General features: G+C 49.8%; 1 protein-coding gene across 1 annotated transcript; it reads right to left on the bottom strand.

Annotated features, from left to right (window-relative positions):
- Positions 1–1,699: 1,699 nt before the first annotated feature.
- LOC131207312 (zinc finger matrin-type protein CG9776-like) lies at positions 1,700–20,106 on the bottom strand. Its single transcript, XM_058199924.1, has 9 exons — positions 20,093–20,106; positions 8,497–8,552; positions 7,858–8,397; positions 7,551–7,741; positions 5,749–6,095; positions 5,289–5,679; positions 4,931–5,202; positions 4,449–4,876; positions 1,700–4,377 (listed from the first exon to the last, which is right to left on the bottom strand). The coding sequence occupies exons 1-9, from the start codon at positions 20,104–20,106 to the stop codon at positions 1,874–1,876; spliced, it is 4,743 nt and encodes a 1,580-aa protein (XP_058055907.1). The 3' UTR covers positions 1,700–1,873.
- Positions 20,107–20,113: the final 7 nt, after the last annotated feature.

Raw genomic sequence — 20,113 nt, 5'->3', positions numbered from 1 at the left:
ATATGCACCGCCTCGCGCCACACGATGGGCCGGACACATGGATGGACACAAAAGTACAAGGACCCATCGCGCGTGCGGCGCGCTCGAAATGACTTCATTGCGGGCGCTCACGCAATTACTGTCACCCCTACGGGTCAGACGGGTTGGGAGCGCTCCTCTGCTGGTCGGTTAACCCAGATCGGCCCCGATCGAAGCATAGATCGTCGGCCAGCAAGTGCCGACGGGTGGACCAACGGGCCGAGATTTAATGGCATTGTTTGAACATGCGCCCGATTGCACCCTGGGCCGGGACCGAGGGACCATTTGCAATCGCGTGGTGTCCTCGTCGTGGAGTGTTGCGTCCACCGGAATCGGAATCTTATCTTCTGTCCGGAGTTTTTATGCGACAACTCGATGACAACTCGAACCTGCCAGCGTCGCCGAACGGGCTATGGACGGGCTCCACTCCGATCGTGGTCGCGTGAAAATGGGATCAACTTTTGGGCACTGCGAGCTCCCTCTGTCTGAAGCAGACGGGAACCGTATCGCGATGAGCGCACTGAGGCGCGTGTTACGATAAAGACCAGAAGGGCTGGCCTCCAGGGGCCGGCGATATTTCTGGGTTTCCATTTTTATTGTCACCATTTCTTATCCGTCGCTCTCTGCACTGTGTGTTTGCGCACCACGGACTTACGTACATACGTTTCTAAATTATGCTCCGATTGTCTGTATAAATCTGCTTTCCACGAGATATGCTACACTGCAGCTCGCGCTCGTGGTACGATTTCTGGCGATCTGGGCACTAAATTAAAACAGACCTAAATCCCTGAAGGCAGTTTGGCCTCAAATACGTTGTAAAACTGGGCCGGTCTAGAGATTGACCACGGATACGGTCCCGTGGTATTCCAGAGTGCCTCCTGGCCACACGACACCGAAACGGATCGATGCAACCGGACTGCAGAGTGAGCCCTTCGAATAGACCTAGCCGATCCAATCGACCAGATCGAAGTCCTCGCGGCTGGTTGGTGTCGGTGGATAGATTGCACCGTAAACCTGTTCGTACAGATAGAATCCGTAGCGTGTCGGCTGCCCATCATCATCAGCATCTCCGGCGATGGACCGCGGCACAGGAGATGCATAATCTGCATGAAGAAATGGAACCATTTTGGAACAAATGCAGGCCAAGCAACAATGTTGCGTCAAATAAGGCTCCTTGACGTCGACGCAATTTGGAAAAGTATCGGCCAAAAGCGATCCTTTCGGAACCGATTAAGATGACGGAATTCGAAGCATCTGTACACAGAAATAACACAGCTTTTCCGATTGTTTGAACTAAATAGCACTTTTTAAATTTAGCTCAAATTTAATTCGCTTTTCTCTCTTTATGGTGCTGAGTTCTTTGCGTTAAACCTTTCGTAAAGGCGGATAATATAAATATAAAAATTGTGCACCACAAAAACTGCTTTTAGTACCTTTTGAACCAATTTTGGAACTACTATTTTCCTTTAGCGAAGCTTCAAACCAAAATCAGCGATGCCAGCGATATATTTCAAATCATTCTCTGACGAATGAAACGTTTCATGCACAGTCGAACGTTGGAAGTTACGTGAAAACACCTTTTAAAAAGGACCCAACTTTTAAAAACAATGACACAAAGATCCGGGTTAAACCTTTATTTTACTGCAACGTTGTTATAGACATTGTATTGTGTCCCCCCCCGTGTGATCAATTTGCATTGCATGTCCGCGTGTGGGTTCCCTATACCTGAATCATCAACGTAGTACCGCGAAGCGGTATGGCGTTATAAAGTGCAAAGTGTGTTGTCTCAAGTTCAGAAGAAAAGCAACTTGTCCCTTCGAACACCGATCACAAGATAAACTGAAACCGGACATCATTAGGAATCGTTTGATTGATCGTCTACTAGCTCCACATCCTCAGAGGTATACTGCTGACCAACTGCTGCGTATACTTCCTTCTCATACGTCTCTTCATCATGTTCTGAGGTAACCGTATCCTCATCCTGCACCGCTTGTGCTGAGCTCACCGTGTAAGCAAGATCCTGAACCTCTTCCTCCGATGCATCTGTTTCCTCTTCGGTTTCGCTGCCCTGGTCCTCGGAACCTCTAGCATCCTGCTCAGAAGTGGCCGTATCCTCATCACCCTTTGAATCATACTGCTCACCCTCGTGCTCGTAACTTCTGCCATCCTGATCCGAAGCAGCCGTGTCTTCACCGTCTCTAAAACCTTCCTCCGAAGCAGCTGTGTCGTCATCGTCTTGGTTGTCCGGTCCAGAGCCACGGCTACGTTCTTCTCCACTCGCGTCGGACATCGTGGCTGTCTGCTGTTGATCGGGTTCCTCATAAACATATTGTACAACCTCTTGCGCCACTTCCGTCGACTCTTCATCAACATCCGGCTGTTGTTCACCGTCCCCCTCGACGGTGGTACTTTCGTCGGCGTACACGGTGGCATCATCGGTTGGTTCCTCCACCGTCGCTTCGGCTGTTTCATCAGCGGTGCCGTATGCTTCACCTTCACCATAAAACTCTTCAACGGTCCCGGCGGCGGCATTAGTCTCCTCCAACGTCATCTGGGTACCCTTGGCGAGCTCTGCTGCCGGCTGATGGACGGCCAACATTTCCGGCGTGTAACTGACACCGGCAGCCATCGCCATGGCGTACGCATTCGAATCGAGAGCACCGACCGCCATCATTTGCTGGTGGTGATGGGCGTGCATCATGGCAGCCGCTCCCGATGCCGCATGCATCGCAGCACCGTACATCATGTTGTCGAGCGGCTGGTTCTGTGACTCGTCTTCCACGTAGTGGCCCACCATCTCACCGGGCACAACGCCGCCCATTCCCATCGCGGCGGCAGCTGCGGCTGCCGCTGCCGCGTGATACGCAGCCGGATGCACCCCGTACTCGAGGGCGTACTGTTGGTTGTACATTTCGATCGCCTCTGGCACAATCATGTGCGGTTGATCGTGATCCATCATCATCGACACCCCCATGGGAATGATCCCCGGCTGTTGCTGATCGATCGGTGAAGGTACCATTTCCGGTGGATTGGCGGCTTCAGCCGCGGCCGCAGCTGCCGCGGCTGCTGCCGCTGCAGCCTCCTTCGCTATTACGTCGGCGCGCTTCGGTTTATCGCCACCGTCGTAGATGATGTCCAAAGCGGCCTGGAAATCTTTTGGCAACGGAACCGAACCATCCGGGCCAACGTAAGCATCCGGGTCATCGGTGCCCTCCATGTTCGTATCGTGCTGTTCATCGGCTAACATTTCACCATTCGCGTGATCGGATCCCGCGAGCAATTGATCATCTATTTCAACCCCATCTTCCGTTGCTGGAACGGCAGTCGTTCCCATCTGGAACGTTTCATAGTGATACGAATCCGGCACCGCTACAAGCTCTGTTCCGTAGTCTCCTCCCTGTCCTGGATCAGTTGATACGGTAGCACTAGGCACATCATTCGAGTTACTACCGCTACCTGTGGCGGATGTCAAGATCAACTCGCCAGTTGGCAGTGTTTGCTGGGCGGCTTGAGCAGCCGCAGCGGCAGCAGCGGCGGCGGCGGCAGCTGCAGCAAACTGTGCGACGGAAGGTGTAATTATCGGCGGTGACGAAACATCCGTCGGCACCGAAGCGGCCGCAGCAGCGGCTGCAGCTTCCTCTTTCTTCGCATGATCAGCCTGCTGCTTCTTGAACACTGGCATTCTACCGATAAACGGTAGTTTTTTGGTTGCGGAACCCTTTTCAGTGCCACCACTTGCGGATGCTCCTTTGCTCGACGAGCTCGAGGTAGGTCGAGTCGATTTATCCTTTCGTTCACTGCTGGATCGTCCGCTAGCTCGACCCCCACTGTCGGAGGATTTCGTTTGCGATTTTTGTGATTTCCGGTCACTCACCTTCGAGGCCTTCGGTTCGGGAGGGAAGTTTACCACCGGTTTCTCGATCACTCGATGCCGGCTATCACGGCTCGATCGGCTTCGAGATCGAGACCGAGAGCGTGAATATGATCGCCTGCGGAAGCGTCTACCGTAACCAGTGCTCCCGCTACGGCTTCGGCGTCCTCTCGAGCGACTGCGCCGTCGGTCACGACGATCACGATGGTCTCGGTGATCGCGATAGTTATTTCGATATCCTCGATCTCGACCTCCCTGACGGTCCGGACTCTCCCGCCGGTTTCTACGATCCCGACGATCGACACTGCGGCGATCGCGGTCACGGTCACGATCGCGCTCTCGGTCACGCTCCCTTTCTCGATCCCGTTCCGTGCCAGACGCAGACGGTAGAACGTTATACGCTGATGGTCCTGTTTCTGCTGCTACTGGGTTTGCTGCCGCTGTTGGGTTGTTCCCTTGCTGAGCTGGGTGTACAACTGTCCATTTACCTGTCAACGGGGAACAGATTTGGTTTTATATTATCTAGCACAGCATTCACCACAGGTTATCATACCTAGACTAAAGTCAGGATCTTGTGAAACCACCGTGCCATCACCGGTCACAGGGGCCTGTGGTTTACCGGCAGCGGCCGCAGCGGCTGCAACAGCTGCCGCCGCTACCACCTCGCGTGCGTTCACCTCTTTCGACTTCAAAATATTACGCATGGCCGCTTGAATTGTGTTGGCGGGATTGAAACCACCATCACGGTCATCGTTCTTGGGACTCGCTTTGCTGTCCTTCTCCGACTCTGAGTCCGAATCCGATTCGGACGAATCGGAGCTGCTGGACGACGAGCTCGACGAGGCTGCGGCCCGTTTCCGCTTCTTGGATCGTTTCTTTTTCTTCTTCTCTCGCCTCTCTTCCTTGCGAGATTTCTTCTTCTTCGTACGCTTCGACGTAGAAGACGATGCCGTATTTTCGTCCTTTGCCTCAGTTGAGAACGATTTCCTGTCATCGTTCGACTTTTTATTATCCCCCACTGGGGGGAAAGCAGGCTCGAACAATGCCGGTGCCGCATTATCAGTAGGTTCAGCGCTTGGGTTGCTGTTGGCGAGAAGCGACCGGAAAGCATCACTTTCCTTCGATTCACTTTCCTTCGGCTGCACACCGGATGAAGCGAGACGCATTTCTTCAGCCGTTGGCGGCGGAGGTGGAGCGGGTATTTCTCCATCAACCTCTTCCCCTGTGGGTGCGTCACCGGAAAGGCTTTCGTACGCCTTCTGGCGCTCCGACATCCAATCGATTTCATAATTTGTATGACCGTCAATGTATTTCTGGAGGAGTGAGAAGCAATACGAATTAATGTTTGAGTCAACATCTCAACAATCGGAAGATGATCGAAGGAGTTATTGGTACGTACCCCATACGCATCCGCATGTGTTTGCGATTTCCAGTGCCACGAGGCACAGTTCAGATCGCCCATCCAAACGTGGCACAGCTTGCAATACCAGGCCGTCGCTGGTACGAAGAACTGTAACCCGCGTATCGGTGTCCGTTTCGTTGGTGCCTCTGGATTGACCATCGTATCGTCGGAGTCCCGTTCATCGCGCCACGGGGCCACTTCTTTATTGTTTTCCTCCTGCTTGTCACCGGTGGTACAACGTCGGTGCTCGACCGAATGCAAATGAACCAGATACTCTTCGGCCGTCTTCGGGAAAGTGTTACACGGCGCACACCAGTGCAGTTCCGGGTCGTAGTGGACAAAGTTAAAGGGTGCCTTTTTCTTGCGCCCTTCGGAATGCTCGGAATGACTGGTCGGAAAAATAAAAGCAAATCGTTTCAGCAGACACCATCGATCCAAGAAAATGGGAAAAACTTACCGTTTGTCTGAATTTTTGCGCTTTCCCCGAGCGTGCATGCTTTCCAGGACTTCGTTTTTTAATCGCTCAGGTGACGGAGAGTCCGATCGTGCGCGATCGCCCTTACCGCTGCCACTCGCCGATGGTGAGCGTGATTTGTTACGATGCTTGCGTCGCTTCGTTTCCGTGTCACTGCCATCGTGAGCCTCTGGCGACGGTGGTGCAGCCGGATCCGAAATGGTGGCCAACGGCGGTACTGTCGTCCCTGGCAGTATCCGTGGCGGTGAGGGAGTTTTGTCCTTCGCTATGATGCCGTCCAGCATATCGATCACATTCTCAATCGTGCTGATCTTGTTCAATATCTGCGACTGCAGATGGCGACGATCGTTCACCGGACACCGAACAGCGGAGAGGAGAGAGAGAAACGTAAAGCGAAATTGGTGAGCTCAAAACCAAACTTGACCGGTCCAAAGGTGGATTGTTTGAAATTGCGTTTAAAACCTTTCTTCCATTTCGATTCCTAACCAAAACAGTAGAACAGTAGGATGCACTTATTGGGCACCGTGTGGGGACCGTGTTGGATCACAGGATCGACGATACCTGTCAACTGCGCTGGTGGAGATTACTTTTCGGCGCACCAACACATACACACACAAGCACACTTATTACACAAACGAGCGGCTTCCCTTGAAAGGGAAACTCCCGTGCAGAGGGAAAATACGGTTCCGGGGACGAGACGCTCAGATCCGATCCGTCCGGACGAGGTTGGTGCAATACGGCAAGTATAGGAAGGACAAACAGTTACAGTTGGTGTGACGATTGCACTAGCGCTGATTTGATCGATGACAGTATCGGTGGACCAATAAAAAGGATGAGAACAATGAATGGTATTGCGCATGGTAGACGTTCTTCAGTTGTGTTTCCTTGCGGGACCTTGGATTTCCAAAACCGGTTCCACTTCCGAGCCATTGTGCGGCTGTGTCATCCTTCTGCAGCCAACATCGGTAAAGAGCTTACAAACTAGTTTACAATAAGCTTATACGAATAGGAATCGGAAAGTAGATGCAATCGCTAGCGTCTAGTCAATTGTAGGCTGGCTCTAAAAGTTCGTAAAGAAGCGAATTTTTTATCATTCTCTCAAGGGACAAGACTCCATAAGACGTTTTGCAGATTGCATGCTACTTTTACAAACATTACAAACAGTTTTCCTATTTGACATTTTTGTTTTCCTGTACGAATGATCGCACTAACAGCAGCATCCGCAAGCTGGCCGGGCTCGTACACTATGCCATTTCGCCTGCTCGGTGGTTGTGGACCCCGAACCGGCTGCGGCCGAAACCGTCCCTGGGAAGGTGTGAGAGTTCATTGACTGCACACGGGGAGCAAATGCATTACTTTATGAGGGACGACACACGCCGGCCGCGTTGTGCACGTTCATTCCTGTCGCAATTTGCAATCTCACTCATCTTCATCTATCATCAATCAAAGGCTGTGGGAAAAGTGGAGAAATAGAGAAAACTTCTTCTGTTTGGTGGAGGGGAGGGAATAGACGAGTTCTGTATTGCCGGGCCTTCGTGCGGCCACCGGGGGAAAGGAACGCAGAAGGCAAATTAAGGGTCTGGAAGTTCTGTGTTCTCTCGGTTTAGATTTCCTGACATTCAACGTAGTTGTGATTGCTAATCTTAGTAAACGATGTTATTTTTTCGCTTAATTCTAGGATGATCTAGAAATTAAGATCTACTAACCGAGTATGGTACAGAGATAGAGAGCGAGAGAGAGAGAGAGATAGGCTAGCAAATGGTAAGTATAAATGGACAACGTACCTGCAGTTTGTCATTTTCTTTGATGAAGTTGTTTGTCGTTGGTGAGGGCGGTTCACGGCCCGAGCTCAGATCCGATCGCTGCTGTTTGAGCGTTTTCAGTTCACGCTTCAGTGCTCCGGCACGGCGCTTGTAGTCGTCGCGTTGCTTCTTCAGTGCCGCTCGCTGATTTAACAATTCGAACGTAATTGCAGCTGAAACCGGAATTACGCAAGCATATGACAGTTAACACAGAGAGATTAAACTACCGGAAAGAAGGATGCAAATCGCGCATCGTAGGGAACCGGAACGTGCCGAAATCACAAATCACCTTCTCGTTTGCGTTTCTCTTCCTCCGTTTCCTGCACGACAGGCTGGGCCGGAGGTTGTACCCATCCGACGGACTGATTGAATTCCACTCCGGTCCCAGCCATCATCATCCCACTGGTCGGATCCATCATGTATGTCCCCGCAGCCTGCCCGTAATCGTATCCTCCGTACCCGGCCATTACATTTGTCATGTAGGCTCCGTTGTCGGCGTAAGCACCGTAACAGGACGGATCGTACATGTTCATGGGCACGAGGTACCCACCGCCCGGATCACCACCCATCATCCCCTGCATACCCATGCCCCCTCCGACGCCTATTCCCGGTGAAGGGGTTCGGCGGCCACGACGCCCATGTCGCCGGTGTGACCCGCGGTCGTGCGAACGACGTCTCGGTCGAAACGGCAACGGGCTCCGCGAACGGTTCCGGCCCTGACCCCCGGCATGCCGGCGCCGGTAAGTGGGACTCCGTGAAGGGCTGCGCCGCTTATCGCCACGGCTCACACTGCGACTGCGAGATTTGCGGTCACTTTTCTTCTTCGAACCTGCGGGCGAAAGATAACGCAAGTTGTACACATAAGTACCGATAAAAAATAGTCGCACCGACGAACGCTTGTTTGTTCGTTGCCGATGGCGACGCTCACTTTTCTCGGCTGCTGGTGATTTCGAGCGGCGGCTTTTGTCGTCATCCATCTTTTCCCTCCGAGGGTGTGTTGTGAAAGAGAAAAAGGGGTTTCCGCCGTCACCAAGCGAAATTGCCAAAGTAGAACTAGGCGGAAGTCAAACTTTTTACCACAAAATCAACGAAAAAGAAAGCACATTCGCGTTTTTCGGCGCAAGCTGTGTCTGTCGTATTTTGACAGTTCCCGCGAGCGCCCGTTAAAAGTGAGTGCCTGCAAAAATGAGTGGCTGTCACTGCTGCACAGGGTGTCGTCGCGATCTTTGCGACAGGGTGAAACGGTGTGTGTCGAGTGAAAAACTTGTGAAAAACTCGTGAAAACGCATTTTCATCGGCCTCCGGAAGGCGTCCTTGAAACACTGCTTGATAGCACCAGTAAAGGTAATTGTTTGGTTTATTGGCTAGCAAATAATGTTTGAACAAAACACATTCCAGATTGGCAGAGTTGTACAGAGAAAAGGAAAGCATAATGCAAAACGCACTATCCGCGGCATTGCGTTACATAAAAGTGCGTACGATATTTATAAACTAGCCAGGTTTGTGCTAAGCGTTCCGACAACATGATTAAAGGCCTGATTTGGGAGCGATTGACGGAACCTCGATCTAAACGCACGGTCAGCTCGATCCTCTGATCAAGTTTGTTTGTTCGCCAGGAAACAGTTTTTATTGCCATGTTTACGTGGTTTATTAAAAGATTGGCCACCGGTCGAAAAAGGCGCCTACAAGCAATACCAATTATGGTATGGAGATTTTCCCGCTCGAATCAAAACATGCACACCCACATTTCTTGGCTATGACGCACTGTAGCCGGCAAAGTGGTGAGCCGGGGATCTCCCGAAAACAAAACGCGCGGTCCGGTCGCAAAAATAGTACTGATGATTAAACCGTCGATTCGAATAGTGTTTACAGGTCAGTCAGTAGGTTTAGCCTGGGAGGCAAAACGGGAGGGTTACATCGAAACTGCAGCGTCAGCAGATTCATTCATTCATACGCCAGCCTCAGTTTCGGCGTTACGAGATGCTCCGCTTTCGTCACTGTCAAGATTTTCATTCACCAGACCCAGCTCGGTTGGGCGCAAATTTTGAAACCGGAAAAATCTCGCCGACTTGCCTGGCTTCTTCCAGCGAAAACCGATTGTTGCTTTGCTTGGGATATAAATTAAAGAGGAAAATGGGTTGCATTTTTTGCTTTTTAACGGAAGGCCATTTGTACAGCGAAATTTGTAAATATTTGCTCCGCTTTTGAGATATCCGCGGCATGGTGTGGCGAGAAATTTCTGCCGATTGTTTTTATTTAACGGCTTCGACGGGCACATTCATGGCATTCCTTCGTCGATGTGATTCACTTCTCTTCCAGATGGAACGGCCACAGGGTGGATGGCCTTTGTTACGAAGGATCTGCTGCTGATCGACCTTCGATGGAATGAAACCGTGTCTGGGCATTCGTCTTCCAAGCATTTGTAGATATAAAATGGGGCATGAAATTGAATGTCACTAGCAGTGTGCGATCGACGAGGGTTGAAGAAGGACCTTGAAGGGCGGCGAGTACGAGTAGAGCATTTGGTTGGCAAAATTAGTTCATCTCTTCGTTTAGGAAACCGGCAACCAATCAGTTGTGAGCCGACAAAATATGGCAAAATTTTATTTACAGTTTGACTATGTTTTTGTAAATCAGATGACGAACTAAGCTGCTAACGTAAAATGGTAGACACATAAAATGCTAACTTCCGCAATGTCTTGTCCGAGTTCTGGGTACTTTCAATCCTTGAAACGAATGATTTTTTTTACATATTCTCTGTATTCTCCCGTTCGATCGATGGCGGATCATTTGTTCATGTCAAATAGCAATCGGCAAACTGGAGGTTGCCTCTACCTCAAAGCGTGCCGTACTCGTAAGAAACAATAACATTCGGGATATTTTGTGCCTGAGTCAACCATTAAAAATAGGAATCCCGAGAAACACTAGCCCCGCGTGGCAAGGGAGCGTCCGGTTGAACAGTGAAAAATCATTTTCTTCCATCGAACAAGCACCTGTTGCGACATCAAGAAACAATCTTGCCAGGATAGCGCAACCGAACATGTTCCGGGAGCGGCCACGGGCCCGCAGATTGTCGCGACCGCGAACACACTTATTCCTCGCCAATTTAATCTGTGCTCATCGCTTCTCCTCGCACGCACTGAGCAGCAGCGCACCATCTTGTACGATCATGTATGAAAATATGGATTCGATTTATCTTCATAAAGTGGCGAAGAATTTGAAATCGTGTTTAAAAAATAATGAAAACCCGAAACACTTTGCTACGTGCCAAAATGTGGCCGCGCGGTGTGACATGAGAAACGTGATCACGACAGCAACAATTGCTTCCCGGAAGTCAGCTTGGCGTTCCCATGGCTCGAATTTGGGCCCGGATCACATTGTAAGCATTTTCTGCAGATTGCTTACTTGTTGGTAGCTTTTTTGTTTACCAAAGCGAACGTCGATCCGGTAAAAGCATTTGGAGCTAGACGAAAAGAAACAAGAAACACCCACAGAGTTATGGTTTGTAGGAAAATAAATCAGTTTTAATAATAAGAAATAACCTCAAACATACGCCCCACTGCGAGTCACCGTTTCGGCGGTTAATAAGAAACATTCAGGAATATTAATATAGATTTTTTTTCGCTCCGGTTTGCAGTACACCGAAATACGCCACAATTAATCAGCTATTTCTGGCCAACCCGTGACCCAATTCTGAACACGTGGTACGAGTTCGAACGCAGAGTGGCAAATAGAAAATACTTCCAGGCTGTTCGTGGGTTGCGAGAAGCTAAACCATTTTCCAAAAACTAGAAGACTCTAACCTTCTCTCTCTGTGGCCCCAAAAAAAGGTGTCACATTCCAATGTTTTATGTCTTTTTTATTGCATCCTTGCTGCCCATCTCAAGTTTGCTCGAAAATTCCGCCAAGCGGTTTGGGGGCCAGCTTCATCTTGGTGCCACTCTGTGTGATACTATATTTTTCGCAGGTTTTTGACACGTTTTCAAATTCATATTTTTAACCGCCTGGCAGCGTGGCGCCAAGCATTCGATTCGAATTTGTTGTTGCTGCCGGACGCCGCTCGCCCGTGCTCGCCGATCGAGCATAGATTTTGTCCCGTCGAGTGTGTCCCTCGTTGTCAACCGATCGTCGGAAGTGGTTAATTATAGGGTTGTATGATGCGGCGTTGCGGCCGACCACGGTGTGTGTTGTGTTGACAAATCGAAAAGAAACGCCTCGGTTCGCGCCCCACGGTTGAATTCCTCCGGCAGAAGACGGCCGGCGCTGCTCTCCTTCGACTGAATCGAATCTTTGCCGGTGCTCGGACATTTGATGGTAATGGAAATCGTTGGAAGCCGATCGGCGCGAAGTGGAAAATAAACAAACATCCGTAACCGATTCTCGCTTGTCAGGGTTGCAACCTGCTGGCCGCCCTCTCGAAGTGTTTCAAGCCTACCGACACTGTCTCGTTGTCGTTCTGCGGGCGAATTGAAGGACCAACCGGCACCGGCCTGCACCGGAACGAGTCGCCTTTCTTCCCGGGAAATACGCACATCTTCAAGTCGGATGCCAAACGCTTTCAATTACGACGACTGGCGCCAGCTGAAGTGGCCCCGGGTAGATTAATGACCCACGGCGGCCCCAGAACCTTCGGCACCCCCGGGCCACATGGACCGGGCCGAGCTCGCCCGAGCGTCACCCGTTTCGGGTCAGCTGGAAATTCCGTTCGTCGAGCAGATCCGGCGTGGAGATTTCAAGCGCGAATGGAATCCACATGGCCCGAATGATGAAATTATTATACCCGCGACGGGGCGATGGGCGATTTGGACTTGATTGGACTTGAGCCGGTAGAAAATCCGGATTTTACCCATCACCGTTTCGCCAGATAAATCGCTCGCTTTTTGGCTCTTTCGGTCTGCCTGCCCACCCGAGATCTTCGTTGGCGACGTAAATATTAATTTAATGAAAGCTCATTTTTGAGGATCAAGGATTTGAGGGGAACACCATCAACGAAGGTTTTGCGCATTAAAACGCACGAAATGTGATATGGATGGGCATATTTGGTTTCGGAGGTTTGGATTAGAGCACCACTTGAACGAGCAATGCGAGTCTGTTAAAAATGGTTTCGTTTTCGAGTCCATTAATAGCTGCACCATTGCTTATTTTAGTGCTTCAGTGATCAGTGAGTTCCTTCGGTTTGTTCGGTGCTTATTAACCAAAAAATGTAGAAAGATGCAGTAAGTTAAACAAGTAATACAATCCATGCCATTTATGGGTCACTTAATCCAACAAAACTCGTTCAATTAAAAGTTATTTCCGCCTTTCAATTGTTTGACAGATAATTGAAGGTGACATCGATCAAAAGTTGATCGATGTGTTGATGAGAATGATACGAATTTTCTTCGCAGTGAACCTATTCTAACCACGCTTTTAAACAGCTTCATTTGTTGTGAAAGTTTTTTGCTTTATATGAAAACCAGGCAATTATTTGAATTTCGATATATTTGTGATCAAACATAAACGGCCAATAAAGGGTTCAAGCATCAAATCAAATCTGCAGACATAAATTTGCAGTCGATCGTTACGATCATTCCCTTTTATGGCGAATGGGCTACCCACGATCGGTACCACCGTAAACCGTTCATCCGTCATCCGTCGCTCGTAAACGCTATTTTAACGATGACGAATGACGAATGACGAAGGCGGCCCAACAAAAACATCGCAAAACTAAACAAAAATAAATTCCAAACCAGCTGCGCTGCTGCAGCACGGTGCGATTGGCCACCGGACAAAGGGGTGACGAATGGAGTGCTGCAGCAACAGCATGGCCCGAATCCGCACATGACCTGCCTCTGATTGGATGATTGACGCAAAATGACGCAAAACCGACACATTGGGAGCGGTGGAGGCTCCTGGTGGCGTTGCAGTGGATGATGATGTTTTGGACTTCGTGCAGGACGTGCCGAATGGGCGGATAGTAATTACCTTACAATAATAAACGTCCGGACAGCGGTCGGTCAGGGGTGTAGCATTTTTACAGCATCCGCGGCTCCGATGCTGCGGGAAGTTATAGGAAGTTCCAAAAATAGGCCAAATCCTTTGACGGAGGGAATGGCGTCGTTGGTGTTTTGCTTGCCCCGAGTGACGCTCCGTTCGGACGTCAGTCCACACCAGAGTTGTTTGGGAGAGTATTTCTAGTTTATGGACGAATATGCCAAATATCGCCAATATCTCCTCGTGGCACAGGCCAAACAAGCTCCCACCAGTTTCATTGCTTCAGATGAACTAATATAATTAAGCATCGAGATCATTAGTTATGCTGTAGGGAAGAGTTTTGTGATCACCTATTATCTCAATACGAAACGGAATGAGCGTTACCTTTGAACTATAAATATTCAAGTACCGCTCGGGTTGACTCAAACAACCATCCCACATTGTGCACCATCGTGAACGCCGTCCCCGAAAACCCGGGCAATAATGACGGCCGTTCAAACACTTCGACAGGTTTTTGATTTTAAACATTCACTCAAATGGCACTTTCTGGCTCACCGTCGCTCGTTTCGAACTTCCCCGAGAGCCGTGACTCACCGAAAGGGCATTCGACCGTGGCGCACTAAAAAAACTACTAAATACACATACACAGACACAGTAAGATTTTCCAACGGCCTTACCAGGTCGACAGGAAAATCTGTTTGCTGCCTGTCTGACACTCTGAAATAAATGGCTTGTCCACCACGTGCGCTTCATCGGGCGTTGTGCGCGCCGAGTACGCTATGCTTGCCGCCACCCTTCAAGGTCCTTGGGCTGGCGGCACCGAGCCGTGCTGTGCTGTGGTTGATGCCGTGCCCGTGAATTCTCATTCATTTCACCATGCATCCCAAATTAATAAAATCATAAAAGAAACTGTCCTTGAAGGCGAAAAAGACTCGCATTTTAATACCGATTGCTTGTCATTTCCACTTTGCGCGCTTATAATGTATTGCCACCGTAGGTTTCCCAGAAAAATAACCGAAACATTTGAACCGTTGCGAGTTTCCGGTTTGTTTTGATTCGGAAAACACGATCGGTGGCGCCAGTTTTTGTGAATAATTCCCAAACAAGCGCCTAACAAGAGACGACGTTTCCGGGAATGTCCCGGCTCTCGAACGTAATCGGTTCCGATCGGTGTTTTGAAGCCAGCTCGCGTAGTGATCGTCATGATGTCGTAATGTAAACAAAATTCGAGCGTCCGTCCGGCCGTGTGTAGATTGGGTGGAATTACGGTTGCAATTCGCGGGTTGTGAATCAAAGCCGTTGCTTTCCGCGACCCACGGAAACACGGACATCCTACCGGCGCGCAGCGCGATCGGTCGGCCGAGGAAAGCGTTGCCAAACCGGCGTTCGGTTGGTACGTGGGACTTTCGGGTGTCCGAGATTCATTCATGGTCCCCGCTTGGTTTGCCACGCGTTGATAAGTGAACGAAGCCGTTCGAGCGAACGGGGGCCGGATATGTATCCTTTTTTAAGGTTTTTTAGACTGATGACCGAACACGAAACGAAACGAATCGGTGCCCGTTGTGGAAGATTTGCGGAAATACGCCATATCCTGTGTAGCGCAGGAACAATCTTTATTTGCAGCAGCACTTATCAATCGATCACACCCAACACACACGCGGAAAAGAATTCAAATTTCTAACGCAAGCTCAAATCAGGCGATCGCGTCGTCGGTTGGTGTAGGTGATTTAAAGTGATGGCGTTGTTTACGTTGTGCGCTGCACGAAAAATCACGAGCCGAGTTCATGGTCGGTTCTGGGCGACCGGTCGGTCGCCGATCGCCCATCATCAGCCGCGCAGAGAGCACGGGCGGATCTATGTTGGGCACAAGTCAACTCGGCTCGGCGGTTGTGGTGGTCGAAATTCCTTCCCGGGGTTTGCGGAACCGTGCCGTGATCGACGACGTGCTCCGACGGGGCAGCTGGTTTTGGCTTCTCGTCGCAGCTGATGCGACTTGCTCTCTCTCTCTCTCTCTCTCTATCTTTCTCTCGAGTTGGCAACGGTAGCGCAAGATGGATGATTTATTCAGCTTGCCATAAAGTAAGAACGGCCGGCCAGGATGAGGGATGTGAGGAAGGGTCCGCAACGGTGGTGCTATGCTCTTGCAGGTTTTGCATCCGGCTCAGAAGGACACGCAATCGGCGCGAGCTCGGCCGACATTTGTGGGACCAGAGCGTGTGATTGACACAGCGACAGCGGCCGCGGAGCAACGGAACCTTGGCAGTGATTTTCGGTCGCAATGAAACGGATTTACATGAGCCGAAGAGGATAGAGACGATGAGCCACCGCGGTCCGCGGTAGCGACATTTTAACTCAACCACTCGGGGTTGATGGTATTTACCTAACCGACTTACACGACGGTCATCCACAACCGTTTCGAGGACGATCCGGTGTTTCGGGGCGGCGTATTTTTTGTCTCGGTTCGGCCCCAAACCAACACACGCCAGAGGCCAGTGAGCCAAACTGCTTTGCGTTTTTTTTTTTGCTGATTAGCCAACGAAACCACAAAAGGAAGGAAAAACAGATGTGAAATGTAACTGTCCTGTGACGGACGGAAATTGAATGGATTTTTTGCCTCTTCAGTCGAGGCGGGATCTAATCTGTCGGGCGGACGCGAGTCAGCCAACTGCCTGCGTTACTCGTGAAGGTCATAACGCTGAGCCGTTCGAAGCCGTTGCTCATTATCGAGGTTTATTTACATACAGCTTAATGAACACCATTTCCTGCGCTCCGGCCACAGTCAGTGGATGTTCAGTGGCCGCGAGGCGGTTCGGTTTTTGCGTTTTTCGTTCAAAACACTAGCGGGGCACCCTTCTGCGAGTGTTGAATTTGGTAGTTTAGTTGTGCTGCATGTGCTGCGACACTTCCTGCCACGTGGCGACACGAGAACCACCATGCGTCTCCATCGATCGCGCGCGTGAGGAACAGTTTTGAATTTATTTTACGATAGCACAGCGTAGCGTCGTGGCTTGCGCTGCGGATTTCGCGCACATTCCATGCAGCTGTTCGTTGGGTGTGATTTAATTCCCATCTATTTAATCATTCTTCATTCGTTGCCGGCTTCTCTTTTTATGTGTAAAAAGGGGACACGATCAACATTCTTTGAATGCTCCGCATTCCACGCGGAACGAATTGTGTTCTTTTTATTTCATGGTGGGCAAGATCGAGACATTTTCCCAGGATCTGGACGTTTCGGTGGTTTATTAGATTGTTCCGAGAAAAATTGGACCTGGTTGACTGAATGACGCAAACGCCAGCCGTGCACTTTCCGAGTGCATATCGTGGAAACGAATTCTATGGACCGGCGAAAAATGACACGAATCGGAGAAAAGATATTATTTAGGGCAGGCGGATTCTTTAGCGCCTGCGTACCACTTTTTTCGCTTCTAAGTAAGGTGATTTATAGAAACGCTTCAAGTTTACTGCCAGCGGATGCCAGATTTGCCTCGGATGGATTGATTTCCTGTGGGGCATATGATACGTTGTTTGACGGGAAAAAGAAATTTTGCTCTCGCTCAAACTCGCGCCAGAGTCGTTTCGTGCCGGACCCAGAGCCATTGTGCGGCAAAGTAGCGAGACATCAAAGTTATCAACGGCCCATTAAAGGTGTATTACAAAACTACGACTCGGTTCGCTCCGCAGACGGAATACTCTAATGTACATTACTGCACAAGGTGAGAGTCAACTCACTGCCAATCTCTTTCTCTCTTTCTCTCTGGTGCTATTATTATCAGTGGGAATCGGGGATCATAGCTGTTTCGGGCGGTAAAGATCCGGTAAATGTACACCCAGAAAATGTGTTACGGCCAAAGACCGTTTACTGAAACCGCAACGAGTTTCGTAACCCGATAACCTGAGTGGCCAATAAAAAGTTAACCCACACGAATTTACTATAATTTGACCTGTAGTTTGAGATAGTTTTTACATAAATTACACCGTACATCGCGCTACCGATGGCATTCATTGCGGAATGCAAAAATAGTTCAAATTCGTGGCCCACTAAAAAGTATTTACGGAAACAGTAAAATTTCCATCCCCATTTCCGAGTCAACGTTTCTAGGATACGTTCAGTAAATCTACGTTCAATAAATGTCACCCAAACCTCGTTAATGTGGAAAAATTAAGCTCGTTGTCAAACTTGCCGCGGCAGTAAAAAGATGATGCAAAACTGAAGCCAACGATCGTAAAGCTGATTTATGAGGCGCGACCTTCCCCCGGTGGCCGGCTTCATTCGTAGAAATCAGGGTCCACGTCGCCGATTCACGTTCGGCGATAGGTCCTATCGGGAACGAAAGAGTAGCGCCCAACGGAAAGGTGTCCTTGGACTGTGCGAAGCGGCACGAGCTGCGAAGGCAAAAGGGCGGTCTATTGTGAAAAACCATCGCAAAGCACTTCGTCCCTAGTGGCCCTTGGCCACCCTTCAGAGCGATCTGTTTTGCTGCTTTTGGGTGTTTTCGGTGGTTTTAGTTAAAGACTCACTGTGCGCCGGATCATTTCGGTTCGGTGGCCATCGATCGCGCGAGCGTCAGTTTTATGTAACGAAACATTCCACAGCCTGACGGCGGATCCGCCTGACTGGCAAACACATCAATGTACGCAAACCGCCGTGCCAGGCGTCGCCGATCGTGTGCGTATTTTGGTGCCGATGTTTTCCACTGATTGCCCCCCGAAAACGCGTCGCCTGCGATACACGCCACCGGTCGGTTGACGCCATTCGACTTCCTGGCGGTGGTTCTCGCGTGCTGTGTTTGCCTGCGCTCGAACCGCACGATTTTCCGGAGCGACGACGTCCGCGATGGTGTAGATTGATGCCTTCGGGAGAACTTCAGCCACCGAAGGAAGCGCGTCTTTGCGTTCGTTGGCGCACTTGACGATTTCAATTGGGTCCAAACAGGGTTAAGGAATTAGATACTAGACTGTTCAATATGTTCGAAGCCTCGATAAGAAAAACACATTTTTATGTGGTGAAATACACTTTATTATTCAGTATAGCTTTCCAGAACATCAATACATTTGTTCCAAGGAGACTCTAATTTATAAATTCCATCCCTGAAGTGAGAAAATGGAAGGGCTTCAAAATACGCTTCCGTAGTTGTGATGACGTCATCATTTGATAAAAAACGCTTTCCACCAATGAATTTTATGGGTCTGAAAACAGATGGAAGTCGCTAGGGGCAAAACCTGGTGAAAACGGTGGATACTCCAACAATTCGAACTTTAATTCATGGATGTTTGTCATTTTCAAAATACTTTTGTGGCCTGGTGCATTGTACCGTTTTTAGTGAATGCGGCACCCATTTCGCAAACAGCTTTCAGGATTCCAAAACTTGAGTCCAAATATTGATTATACTGGCTAGGCATTATACTAAGTCTCATGTCTCGTTGAATCACGATTTTCCAAGACGATGAATTTGTTTGAATTTTTGTACGATTTCAGATGACGTCATGGACATGGATCGTCTTGAATCGGTTTGCTTTTGCTAACCTTCCAAAAATAAAAATTCAATCACTGCACGAAACTTGATTTTTTCCGTTCTATAAAGTACTGTGACGTCTCGATACTTAATGGCTTGTAAAAAAAATTAAGCGACCGATAGAAATAAAACATCACTGATTGATATATAATCATCGTAGATAGTTTAATTAATTAGGTTTAACACTTACGTTTTAAACATTCACATTCAAATGACCCTTTTTGTGCCGGGTCATTGTTGCTTTCGCCTTCTCCCAGGAAGGCGTTTTTGCAAGCGTAACTCGAAGCCGAAATGCAACAAATCTGTAAGGTACAGGGAACGTCTGGCTTAAATCCTCAGCTGCTGGTAATTTCTTACTCGGTGCCTTCGCTGAGATCAGCTAGAAGTGATCGATTGCGAGCCGGACTGGACAATCCCCAGACGGCCACCGTGCACCTACATAAGCGCCGAAAGCCACCCAAAACAATCTCAAGTGGTGCACCACATAGTAGTCGTTCGGCCCCAACAAGTTACCCAACCAACAAAGCGGGGTTGCTTCGATTGACATTCCTTCGGTTGGTCGGAGAAATGAGGAAAATGAGTGCCACCGAAGACACCCAATCAAAGTGCACTGCGTACGTGCGGGGCGAATGGAATGAACACGCACAGCGCAATCGAAGGGGATGTGGAAATCCGATCAAAACAGAAGACAGCCAGCCTTGGGGCCAGCCAGCGCAACGCGCAAAAAGAAAACCCGTGAGGCCCGTGATTCACCACCACGCAGAAAGGTGTGTGGAACCGCGCAAAACGGGGCGGAAAAAGGGGGGCGAAATGAGTGAATGAAAACATAACGATGGCCCTGCCCGGGGGAGGATGGAAATGCGCGGCGCGCTGTGAGAGACTAGCGAAAGAGAAAGAGCAAACGGACGCTCTCTCACTCTCGCGTGCGTTGGCGCAGAAAGAAAAGGGGGCCGTCGGGAGGAATTTCGCGCGCGCGCTCGCGCTCGCGCACTACCTGGCGGGCCAACATTGTCCGCGGCCCCAAACCGGGCGGCTTACCGACGGCACACCATGCTGGCC

This window comes from Anopheles bellator, chromosome 2, assembly GCF_943735745.2.
Source record: "Anopheles bellator chromosome 2, idAnoBellAS_SP24_06.2, whole genome shotgun sequence".
Taxonomy (NCBI): Eukaryota; Metazoa; Arthropoda; class Insecta; order Diptera; family Culicidae; genus Anopheles; species Anopheles bellator.
The sequence above is the reverse complement of the archived record's forward strand: the minus strand, read 5'-3'. Positions and strand labels throughout refer to the sequence as shown.

What these genes read in the sequence shown, in the direction of transcription:
- LOC131207312 (XM_058199924.1), bottom strand. An exon ending in AGAGAAACGCAAACGAGAAG is followed by an intron (nt 7,742 to 7,857) that starts GTGATTTGTGAT and finishes TTCCGGTTTCAG; the next exon opens with CTGCAATTACGTTCGAATTG. An exon ending in CGCAAAAATTCAGACAAACG is followed by an intron (nt 5,680 to 5,748) that starts GTAAGTTTTTCC and finishes TTTTCCGACCAG; the next exon opens with TCATTCCGAGCATTCCGAAG.